The 12,049-nt window shown below is 45.0% G+C and overlaps 1 protein-coding gene and 1 non-coding gene across 4 annotated transcripts in view; both read right to left on the minus strand.

Moving 5' to 3' along the window:
* The window catches only part of TUFT1 (tuftelin 1), a 49,702-nt gene extending 38,721 nt beyond the window's left edge, over nucleotides 1-10,981 (minus strand). Inside the window, exon 1 of one of the 3 annotated variants that reach the window (XM_055584290.1) lies at nucleotides 10,842-10,981. In XM_055584290.1, the coding sequence (XP_055440265.1) occupies nucleotides 10,842-10,901 (60 nt within the window). In that variant the 5' untranslated portion in view covers nucleotides 10,902-10,981. The remainder of the gene's footprint in view (nucleotides 1-10,841) is intronic. The other 2 variants (XM_055584291.1, XM_055584289.1) reach the window with 2 other exon arrangements.
* LOC129656709 (small nucleolar RNA SNORA11) lies at nucleotides 8,462-8,592 on the minus strand. The gene has a single exon (XR_008716498.1). It is a non-coding gene; the product is annotated as a small nucleolar RNA SNORA11 (small nucleolar RNA).
* Nucleotides 10,982-12,049: the final 1,068 nt, after the last annotated feature.

Below are 12,049 nucleotides of genomic sequence, written 5' to 3' on the forward strand. Positions count from 1 at the left end.
GGCAGCAATGAAGACCCGGCACAGCCAATAAATGAATGAATGAATGAATGAATTTAAAACAGAAATACAAATGGCTAAAAAACATATAAAAGATGCCCAACATTACCAGTAATAAATGCAAAAATTAAAATAATAATGAGTTACCATTTGGGGGGAATTTCATTAAATTTTGACTTGAAAAGTGTCAGATAAGACACGTAGAAGTACGCTCACAGCAGCACTGCTCGCAGTGGAAAAACACTGGGAACAACCCGAATGGTGCGCTGACAAGGAAACGGGTGAATAAACTCTGTCACAGTAATACAATGAACCAGTATATTCAGCTGTGAAAATAAAGGAACTACAGCTCCATGCATCGACATGAAAGAATCTCAAAATTAATATTATGCAAAAAAGTAAGCAGTAGAATACAGATGATGCCATGTACACTGAGTATGTAGTAAAAGTATAATAAAAAGCAAAAAAATAAAAACACAAAATTCCAAAGTTCTGTGGAGGAAGCAGAAGGGTTATGATCCATAAGGGACCCCAGGGAGCTTCAAAGTATTGGTAATGTTCTGTTTCTTAAGGTGGCTGTTTAGAACACAGGTGACCATTTTATTTGCTATGTTTTAAAACTTCCCGTATAGGGACTTTTCTGGTGGACTAGTGATGAAGACTCTGTGCTTCCACTGCAGGGGCACAGGCATGGGTTTGATCCCTGGGCATCAGGGAATTAAAATCCCGCATGCCACATGGTGTGACAGGAAACAAACAAAAAAAAAACTTCCCATATACAAAGGTATCCTTCCTTGCTTTTCAGTAAAGTGAGTGAGTTACTCCATGTAAATCCTGCAGAAATATCATTTTTAGATCAAGTGAATGGCAAATTTTAAAGATACTGATAATACCTAGGATTGGTGAAGATGCAGGAAAAAAGACTAATTTCACATGTATATCATCAGAGACTATATAAGTATTTTTAGAAGTCAATTTGGCCAATATTAAGAGTGCATACTTTTTAAAACCCTTTGACTAATTCCACTTTTAGGAATATGCCCTATGAAAATCCATGCACATTTACCCAAAGATGTGTGTGTGAAAATGTTAACTGCAATCCTCTTTACAATACTTAAAGGCCTGGAAACAGCATAAGTAGTCTCGAGGGAGTGAATTAAGTATGGTAATATCCATGCAATGAGATACTACACTGCTGATAAGTAAACCTCTGCAAGTTGACAGGAAAAGACCTCCAAGATATATTAAGTGAGGGATTTCCCTGGTGGTCCAGTAGCTAAGAATCCACCTTGCAATGCAGAGGACACAGGTTAGATCCCTGGTCGGGGAACTAAGATCCCATGCCGTGAAGCAACTAAGTCTGGACACTGCAACTACTGAAGCCCATGTGCTCTGGAGCCCAAGTGCCACAACTAGAAAGGCTGCATGCCACAAACAGAGACTGCACGCGCTGCAACTGGAGAGGCTGTGCACCAAAGATCCCACATGATGCAGCGAAGATCCCGCGCTACGACTAAGACCAGATGCAGCCACATAAATATTAAAAAGGTATATTAAGTGAAAAAAGCAAGGCACAATTTAATTCATAAAATATGACCTCTTATTTATTTAAGTGCATATATATGTTCAGAGTATTAGTAATTGTCAGCTCCTAAATAAAAGCGAATACTACATGCTGAGCCCTACGGGTCCTGTTCTAAGTGCTTTATATGTATTAACTCACTTAATCCTCACAAGACAACTATATGTTAGGTATAAATCCCCATTTTACAGATGAGAAAACTGAGTCACATAAGTATCTTGCCCAAGGTCACATAATTAGTAAGGAGAAGAGTCAGGATTCAAACCCAGGCCCTGTGATTCCAGAGTCTGTACTCCTAACCACCATGCCACACTGGCATTTCTTGAAAGTAACCACAACAGAAAAGCACTGAACTCATACACACTAAGCTAGAAAAAGTCTACTCAGCAGTAAAGAATCTGCCTGCAACACAGGAGATTCGGGTTTGATCTCTGGGTTGGGAAGATCCCCTGGAGGAGGAAATGGCAACCGTCTCCAATATTCTTGCTTGAAAACTCCCATGGACAGAGGAACCTGGCAGGCCACAGTCCGTGGGGTCGCAAAGAGTTGGACATGACTGAACACACAGAAGAAGTCAGAGGAGTAAAGGGACTTTCAGGTCATATATCAATACTTCTACAGTGTTTGAAACGTCTGCAACAAAAATGCCTTTGTGTGACATTCCTATATAAAATATATAAAAGAGACGGAAAGAAAAAGTACTAAACTTCGAGACAGAGGTGGGGTTTGAGTACAAATGGCACCTACTAATTCTTGAGCAAATCATTTTATCTCTCTGGGCAATTTCCCATCTGCAAAATGGGGGGTAATAATACTTACCTTGCCTGTACTTTAGGCAAGTAGGCAGTAGATACTTAGGAACAGTGTGAAAGCACTTTGCAAACCATAAATCACTTCCCAAAAGTCAGGCAGCATTGACTTTCCCAAGGAGCTCTAGGAAAACTTCAAGGGAGGGGAGCATGTGAAACCAACTGTCTAAAAGGAGCCTGTGAGGGCTTCCCTGGTGGCTCAATGGTAAAGAATCCGCCTGCCAATGCAGGAGACTCGGGTTCTATCCCTGGTCCAGGAAGATCCCACACACCATGCAGCGACTAAGCCCGTGCACCTTCAATAAATAAAAAAATAAAAGGAGCCTATGAATAAATCTAGGGTTCTTTCTGGCACTTCATCCTCCAGAACCAGAGGATCCAGTCTGTAAGGCCACAGACTTCACCCCATAACCCCAAACCATAGCCAAGGAGGAAAACCCAGGCCCCTCTCTATTTGGTGCCACTGGTTTCTGGGGCTGGAGGGACCCAGGGCTGTGAGCGGGCTTCAGGGAGCTTTAGGAATACCCCAAAATATCTAGCAGGGGGGTCCCCTCTGGGGACTCTCTGAACGGCAAGATAGGAAGGGGAGCCATCTTCTCTAGGGAAAAAGGAACAGAGCTAATCACAAGGTAAGCAGCCTCTAACCTCATAAACATTCCTGGGGAGAAGCCCAGCCACCTCTAAATTATAGGCAGCCTCTCCACTCTGTTCAAACAAATCTCCAGCTGTGACTCACTCCTCAGAGCGGGGATGGGGTAAACACATAGCTAAGGGCTTAGAGATCAAGACGCTAAGGAACAGTGATAGGGAGATAAACAGGGAGGCCCCAGAGGTTCCCACACCTCAGGCTCACGTGAATAGTGGAAAGATCCATGGGAAAATATGTCTCCCCAGCTCCCACTCCCCAGGCTGCTATGAGGGCCATGAGGACTGAATGGCAGGTGAGAGCCAAGGGCCTCTGAGTAAGATTGCCCCTCAGCTGAAAACCAGCATCCTTAATTTATCCGTACCCTATAATCCACTCCTCCACCATCTTGCCCCTTGATTCTGTTCCCTGTTTCCACTTGGAATGTCCGTGGTCTCTCAAGCAGCCACCTCAATTTTTCCCTTCTGAAAAATGGAAATAGCCAGCCTCTTGAAACAACGGTTCCCAAGAGGTCAGGTCGAGGAAAGCCCCAGAAAAGTCCAAGAGGCTAGGTGCAGTGATTGGGGGGCCACTCTCTCTTGGCTGAGACTCCTAACCCACTGGGCTCACAGGGCTCACAGGGCACTCTTGGTCCTGCCTCTTGCAGGGCTCTCTCGGTCAGACCTGGTCCTTTGTTGCATTCCTGCTCCTCCCCACAGAGTAACCAACAAAACAGGTGTTTGCTTTTTGTCTGGTTCCCTGCCCAAAGGCATGGGCTGGACAAGCTCTACGCAGAGAGCTAACCAAGGTGATTAGGAGGTGAAATGAGAAAAAGGGATTTAGGGTGGCACCCTAAATTGGGGCAGCTGTTCTCATTCTCTGGACCGCTGGCACAGCAAAACACAGGGGCCAGCAGTGAGAGGGAGGTGGGCTCCAGAACTCTCAACTCTGAGGAAGACACCCTTTTGCTTGGCCAATCTTCATTTAGGAAACCCACCTCATGCCCAGCCAGCCTGGAATCCCCAGTTCCCCGGCACCCCCTCCCCTTCTCCAGTCTCTGATTACCTTGCTTTGTGATTTTTGCTTTCTTTGCCCCCAAGCCCTAGAAAACCATTTCCTTTTCCTTCCTCTCTGTTTTCTTTTCCTCTTCCTGCCCCTGTTGGCCAGGCTTCAATCTGGGCCAAGAGTCTCCCTGGCACATACCTGTTCCCTCCACTAAACCTCCCCACCCCTAGGAGACAAAGGTATTTCACAAGACTGAATCGTGACCCAAAGAGGCACACACCATAATTATCTGCAGGCAAGGAAGCCTGTCCCACCTGCTCTGAGTACACATGTATGGAACCGAAACCATCTGGGTGCACACTCCACCCCACCACTCCCACCTGCGAGAAGTATGGGCAAACGCTGGCGCCCAATGCCTGGTGGCTCCGTAAGCCTCCCCTCTCAGATCCTCCCACAGAGCCCAGCATTCCCCAAATTCCAGGCAGGCTTGGAGACATCATCAGCCGTAGTGCTCCTAAAGGTGAGAACTTAGCAACGAATGGGGGAGATAGAATGGTGTGGGGAGGAATTTATGGGCTGAGCTTCTGGCAGAGCTCATGAGTGAAAGGAACAGGCAGTCACCGAACTTGAGTGGTTCCTCTGCCCCGGAGTTTCTTTCCCCACCCAGGTGTCACAGAGCCAGGGCTGCCACCGGCTTAGAATTCATTCATTCCTTTGGAGTAAGCGTCCATGGCTCCAGAAGAATCCTCTTTTAAAATGCAAATATTCTGACCCAGCAATTCCAAACCTAGGTACTTCTTGCCAAGAGATATTAAAACATAAGTCCACGTAAAAACTTGTCAACAAATGTTCATAAGAGCATTATTCATAAAAGAAGAAAAGAAGAAACAATCAACTAATAAGCAGCTACTGTGTCATACAGGGAACTCCACTCAATACTGTTATGGCCTATATAGGAAAAGATTCTAAAAAAGAGTGGATATACGTATAAGCGATTTGCTTTGCCATACGCCTGAAACAAACACAACACTGTAAATCAACTATACTCCAATTTCAAAACATTTTTTTTAAAGAAACAACCCAAAAGCCCACTGACATTTATCCATGATGAACATGTCAAAATATTTTCATACAATGTAATATTTATTATTCAGTCATAAAAAGGAATGAAATGCTGATTCACGTTGCAACATGGGTCAAAAACATGCTAACTAGAGGAAGCCAGTCACAAAGGATCACATATTATATGATTACATTTAGATAAAGTATCTAGAATAGGCAAATCATAGAGAAAGAAAGTAGACTGCTAGGGTTGGGGTCAGGGACTACCGGAGGAAAATGGGGAGTGCTTGCTAATGGGTCAGGATTTTTTTATGGGGTGATGAAATATTTCTGAAATCAGCTGTGTTGATGACTATACAACTCTGTCATTATACTAAAAGCCACTGAATTGTATATGGAATGGGTGATATGTATGGCATGTGAATTATATCTCAATAAAGCTATTATAAAAAGAAAATGAAAATGAGGCCTATAGTGAGCCTTTAGTAAATCATAACTTTAGTAAAAAAAAAAAAAATGTCTAACTTAGGAAAGACTTGGCATTAAACTAATGCAGCTTCTGAGGTCCTAAAGGAATGACACCTATTTCAGGGTAAAGACAAAGGTTCAGACTGCAGCTGATGTAAAATTTCAAATCCACTTAGATGTTGAGAAAACCTCTCTAGCTAGACTGACCAATATAAAAAATGTAGAGAGGACTGGGTGCTGGCGGAGGGGAGTGTTAGTTGTTCAATCCTGGCCAACTGTCTGCAACCCCACAGACTGTAGCCTCTGTCCATGGACTTCTCTAGGCAAGAATTGTGGAGTGGGTAGCCATTCCCTTCTCCAGGGGATCTTCCCAACCCAGGGACTGAACTTGGGTCTCTCACATTGTGGGCAGATTCTTTACCATCTGAGCCACCAGGGAAGTCCGGGGGTGGAGGTGGGGAGAAAATATTCTAAGGAAGGGTAACACTGATAAGTGCTTAAAGGGACCTTATCAGAGCCCAGAGCATCAGGGGACACCAGCTGCCTTGGCCATGATTTAGGAAAAAGGAGAAGGAGGAAAAGAGCCCAGAACAGGATGCAAAAACATGAACTCTGACTATCACTCTAAGACAGTCCCAGCTGAGTTGAGACTAGACAAGGTTATTCAGGTCTTCACTCTGGGTCTATCTAGATGTCCCTTTTGACCCTCAAGACCCTCCACTGGCAGAGGAAAGGGGAAAGGAACAGGTAAGAGCAGACATCAACATAATGAGAAGGAGCAAAACTTGACCAGACCAGAGTGTTCTTTCTCCATCCCTTGACCAGGTGGAGTTAAAACAGTCTTGCTGTAAGTAACAAAGAGAAAATAATGACTTAACATCTGAGCACTTACCATGCGCCAGGCATTGTACTTAATATTTCATATGCATTCTTCACAACCTTATGAAAACGATGTAATTATTATCCCCATTTTACAAATGAGGAAACTGAGACTAAAGAGATAAAGTAGTTTATCAAAGTGATCTTGGGCAAAGCAAACACTGAAGCTCTGACTAGTCCAGTGGGTCAGACTCCCAGAACCAGGCTCTTAACTGCAATGTTATGAATAGAACCACAATTTAGTCAAAAACTGTGATATAATTTCGTTGGGAAGAAGGGAGAAGGAAAAGGAAGCATGTAAAGGGTGCCAGTATAAACCTTCCTATAATTCCTACAACAGGAAGTCAACAATGTGTAAAACTGATAAATCATAAGCAAACTATTTAGAAACATGGCTGTAAACACTAGACAGAACTAAGAGTTAAGAGTGGTAACTTCCACTTTGGGTGGTTTTGGGTGGCTGTTGTTTTAGCCACTAAGTGTAAGCCGTGTCTGACTCTTTACGACCCCATGGACTGTAGCCTGCCAGGCTCCTCTGTCCATGGGATTTCCCAGGCAAGAATACTGCAGTGGGTTGCCATTTCCTTCTCCAGGGGATCTTCTCTACCCAGGGATACAATCTGCATCTCCTGCCTCAGCAGGCAGATTTTTTACTGCTCAGCCAGCCTTAGGTAGGGAATTGCTCACTATTCTTTTTTAAAGGCCTTTGATATTACTAGATCTTTTTAAAATCATACACATACATTCCTTTGATTAAAAATGATTTAAAAAGGAAAAGAAAGACAATCAGAGATCATTTAAATTAAGTCTATTGCTGCTCTTGTTACCAATTTCCATCCTCCTCCACTGATAACAGCACTTGGGTTTTGTTTCAGAGAATCTCCCTCCTTTACTGGGTAATCTGGTGGGCCTGTTAATCAAGGAACCCCAAGCCCTGGCCAAGTGGGGAAGGGGCCAAAGACACTTTCTCCCTGGAATCTTGAACAGTAGCAAAAAGACCTAACACAGCTGGAAACAGTGCACTCAGAACTAGAAACCCTCCATTCTCTCCTTCCATTTACCCAGCCCCCAGGACTCCCTTGGTTTGGACTTTTTAAGCTTAAATTCTGTGAGCTGCCCATTTCCTTCTAAGAAATTCCTCTTTTGCTTAAGTTAGTTGAAGCCACTCTCTGTTGTTTATAATAAGAGAACTTACTGGAAATGTCTTTTAAAAAATGAATATGAAGTTAATCTGTGCTTTTATTTGCCAGTACAATTTAGTACAGTGGCTTGCAAAGTTTTTTGGCCTTAAAAAACACATTTTACATCACAATCAAATAAATACACATACACATATGTAATATGTAAACAAAGATATAACTGAAACAAAAGTTTCACCAAAAATGTCTACCCTAACACTCTGAGCCTGTTAACTCTTATTTCTTATTTTAAGAAATAAGAAGTTTGTTGCTTTTTAGAGCAGTTTTAGGTTTGTAACAAAATTGACAGGACGATATAGAAATTTCCCATATACCCCCTCCCTACACACATGCATAGCCATTATCAAGCATCATTCACCAGAATGGTACTTTTTAACCAAAGATGAACATATATTGATACATCATAACCACCCAGGATCCACAGATCATCTTAAGATTCACTCTAAGTCAAGTGAGTATGTTACACCTTCCATGGGTTTGGACAAATATATAATGACATATATCCATCATTATACTGTCAAAGTATTTTCACTGCCCTAAAAAACTTCTGTACTCTGTGTATTCATCTGCACTCTCCTCCCAAATTCCTGGCATCCATTGATCTTTTTATTGTCTCTATGGTTTTACCATTTCCAGAAGAGCATACAGTTGGAATTTCTTTCTTTTTTCCTGAAAAGAGAGGTTCAAAGCTTTTATGACTATAAGACCATTCATGGCTCACCCATGCACGGGCTAGACAGGCTGTAGGTAGCAAGCTCTCCACTAAATACTGCAACTTTTCTTCCAATACTGAGCCCTGTCCCACTGTCCCTGCCCAGTTGAAATGCAGGCGGACATGTGTAGGGTATTTATTCACAGGAAGGCCACAAGTTTTGTGCCTCTTGTTACAATGAACCCAGATCCCTGTTAGGGTATGTTACAAATAGAGGGGCCATTTCTTTAGGCCTCCTGCTCTGAGCACATCTATTTCTTTTTTAAGGCTGGTTCTGACCCATTAAGTTGATTTTTAGTGACTATGTGATTACGATCAGCAGTTGGAAAGCACTGGTTCCTTGTACCTGCCGCAACTGCCTCCAAAAATAAAAACAACCCAGAGAATGCAGCAGCCGTATTTCCAGTGACCATGTGTGGTGCACTGAGGCACATGGCCTGGTTGTTGGAGAAACACCAACACAGTCCCAGGGTCCTGACACTCAGCAGGACACACCAGTCAATTAAATTGTCTGCACTGCTGACACCAAAACAAACAACTTCTTCATTCATTTATTCACTCACTCACTTTGCACGCACTGAGCACTCATTCAACAATGTGAATATATGAGAGGTTCCTGGGGACTGTCCAGAGCCATAAATTCTGTCTTCAAGATGGCTCAGAGGAAAGGAATCCAGGACAAAGCCTGTCTCCTGACTGATTGATTGTTTACCATCTCCTCTTCCGTAAGAGCTCAGGAATGTCTCCAACACCAGATATGGGCAATAGTGATTTCATTCCCACCTTTGAAGTCAAATAACTTTCAAGTTCAGCCTGGTAAGAAGGAATAAAAGAGAATTTCTGTCTCTGTCTTGTTCCAGAGGCCTCTGATTAGCTTCAAACTAATCTACGGCTGGAGACTGTCTGAATTTCTTGCTATTTTCCAATCCACTCTTTCTGCCCCACCAGACAAGCAGCAAAACATCAAGGGATAGAGTGTCAATTCATTCTCAACACTGCCAATGCCTTAGATTTAAGACTTCTCTGAATCTTTTTTCTACAACAAGCAAAAACTCGAGTCATCCCTCTCCTTTATTTCCCTCATATCCTGTTCCTTGCCTCAGCCATTCCAAAACAGTGAGCAAGCATGTGGAAAAGGACTTGGGTCTAACACAATAGAGGATGGATTTTTTTTCTCATCTCTTCTGTGTCCCAGAGCTGGGGGAGTGGCAAATAACAGAAGACAGGGATGGGGGTATTGGGGTTGGGCAGTAGCAATACTTGAACTGTAATGTGATAGACACTCACAGCCTGGACAGAAATGGAGAGGGGACTGTGAGCCGAATTAAGTGATCATCTACAGCTTCAACTTGAAATGACCAACTATTCTACAAATATACTTTGAAAAGCCATAATCCAGGTGCAGATGGATTAGCTCTATCTCAAGAGCATGCTGAGACAGGAAGACAGAATGGAATCAGAGTGCAGTGGGGGAAAGGGAGGGATACAAACTCCCTATCACCTTAGCTCCCGTTTCATTCTCCTCCAGAATAGCTTGAAAACTGATGAAATAGTACACATTCATTCTGGGTTAGGTTTCCCAGCAGAGCCACAAGCTACCCTCCTCTGAGGGTATGAAGAAAAATCATACGGTCTGCTGTGGTGGGGAGGAGACCAAGGGAGTGAGGGGAGCTGGACAGATCGCTTAGCACTGGAGCAGATGGGAAGGGGTCCTCGCTCCCCCACTCTCACTCCGTCTAGAAACTCGTGCAGGTCACTTCCCTCCCCTTCTCAGCCCAGGTTCTGGCATCCCTTCCATCCGCTAGCTCCGTGCTTGAAGACGGAAGCAAAACCAACCAAAAGTCCCAGGAAGCTATCGGCTGACCGATGGGAGGAGGGGAGCAGGAAAACCTGCATGGGGGAAAGAGCAGAAATCATAGCAGAGAGGTGACCCCAAGCAGACAGCCTCCTAGCAAAAGGTAAGAGTCCTTGGCCAATCTCCGCATACTTGGAGTTCTACCACCCCACGCTCCAGTCCAAGCCCTAGAATTTCACTTTGTATCCTTTGTCTTGCTACTGCTCGCCCAAAGCACTACGAGGTTCTTTGAAGAGCCCCTGAAGTCACCAGAACCCACAGAAAGGCCTAATCCCCCTCGATAGGAACCAAAGTCCAAAAGAGCACGGGGATCCCGTCCCTGGAGCTCATTCTCCTACGACACAACCTAACAGCCCATAGGACCCTGAGCAGCGCGCACCGGCGACCAGCGCCGAGTCCTGGGCAGGAGCCGCAGTGTCCTCCCAAAGGGCAGGGAAGCCCCGTGTCCTCGAGCCTCAGAAGAGTCTTTATCCTGCTGACCCCACTGCCCGCCGCAAAGTGGTAGAAGAAAGAGAAGCGCCGCGAGGAGCTGACCACACCGAGCGCGGCATCAGGTGATGTCAGCAAACTCCTCGCGGGGCACTGGAAATGAAGAATTCGAAAACGAGAATACCAAGCTAGGTAGGCGGCGCGAACGCTTTTACTTACCGCGGTCTGCCCCTCCGGGTGAACGTCCACCAATGTACACCAGTTACGCGTCCCGTTCATCTTCTCCTGCGGGGGTCGCAGCACAAAGCCCAACCCTCTGCCCTGCAGTCCGGCTCCTACTAAGCGGGCGCGCGCCGAACCGCCCCACCTTGTATAGTTGCGTCAGGGGCGGGAGCAAGACAGGACACGCCCCTAAGACGCCATTGGCCAACGAGTGGGCGAAAGGGTTCAATAGGCGTGGTCTAGATGTATCAGGACACGCCCATCTGAGCTCGCTCTGATTTACGTAGAGGTGGGGATTAGGGCTTGGGAGCAACTTATTTGCTTAACTTAAGTTTTGCATAGCATTTTATGCCTATATGAAGAAATGGCAACCCACTGCAGTATTCTTGCCTGAAAAATCCCATGGACAGAGGAGCCTGACAGGTTACAGTCCAGAGTGTCGCAAAGAGTAGGACACGACTGAGCGACTAAGTACATATGCGTGTATGGGCTGTACCTCAAACATTAGTCTTGGCTTCACCTTTCAATTCCAAGACCAGTGTTTGTAAGATAGAATCACCCTGCCAGCCCCTAGCAGATGAGGAGTTGGAAAAATCTTCCATTCTCCTGTTCCTACATATAGGCCAGCCTGTAGGGTTTGTGGAGCTGAGCAAACCTTACAGACTTCCAGGACCAGCTCACTCAGACTGGCCTAAGCCAGTCTGGCAAGTGCCCTTCCCTGGCAGGAAGCCCAGGCCAAAGTCAATGCCAGCTTGGCTATGGGTGGGGCTTGTTTGGCAGAAGCTATTATATCGAAGCTGCCCTTATATAGAAGGGAGAGGTGGGACACATTGCCTTAAAAGGAATTTGTATTCTTGGGAAGGGATAAATCTCAATTTTTCCAGTGGCATTTGCTCCCTAAGCCCAGGTTAGCATCTTAAGGGCCCATAAGAGAGGTTGGTCAAGCAGGACCTTGGAGCTTCTTCCAGCCCAAACGCTCTTGGCAGGTGGCTTCTCAATGGGGCTATGATCTTCATGGACATCAGACAGGAGGAGGTCTGACCCATTCTTGAGTGGGCAGAACTTCTGAATCTGGCAATAGACTTTGGTTAACACCTCACCCCCTCTTCAAGGGAACACAAGAGCAGGGATGACAAACTTCCCAGGTAGGAACTGGATCACATGCAATGTAGGAATGGATGGTATCTTTGCACCTGGAAGGCAAA

Source organism: Bubalus kerabau, chromosome 6 (genome assembly GCF_029407905.1).
Source record: "Bubalus kerabau isolate K-KA32 ecotype Philippines breed swamp buffalo chromosome 6, PCC_UOA_SB_1v2, whole genome shotgun sequence".
In the NCBI taxonomy this organism is placed as follows: domain Eukaryota; kingdom Metazoa; phylum Chordata; class Mammalia; order Artiodactyla; family Bovidae; genus Bubalus; species Bubalus kerabau.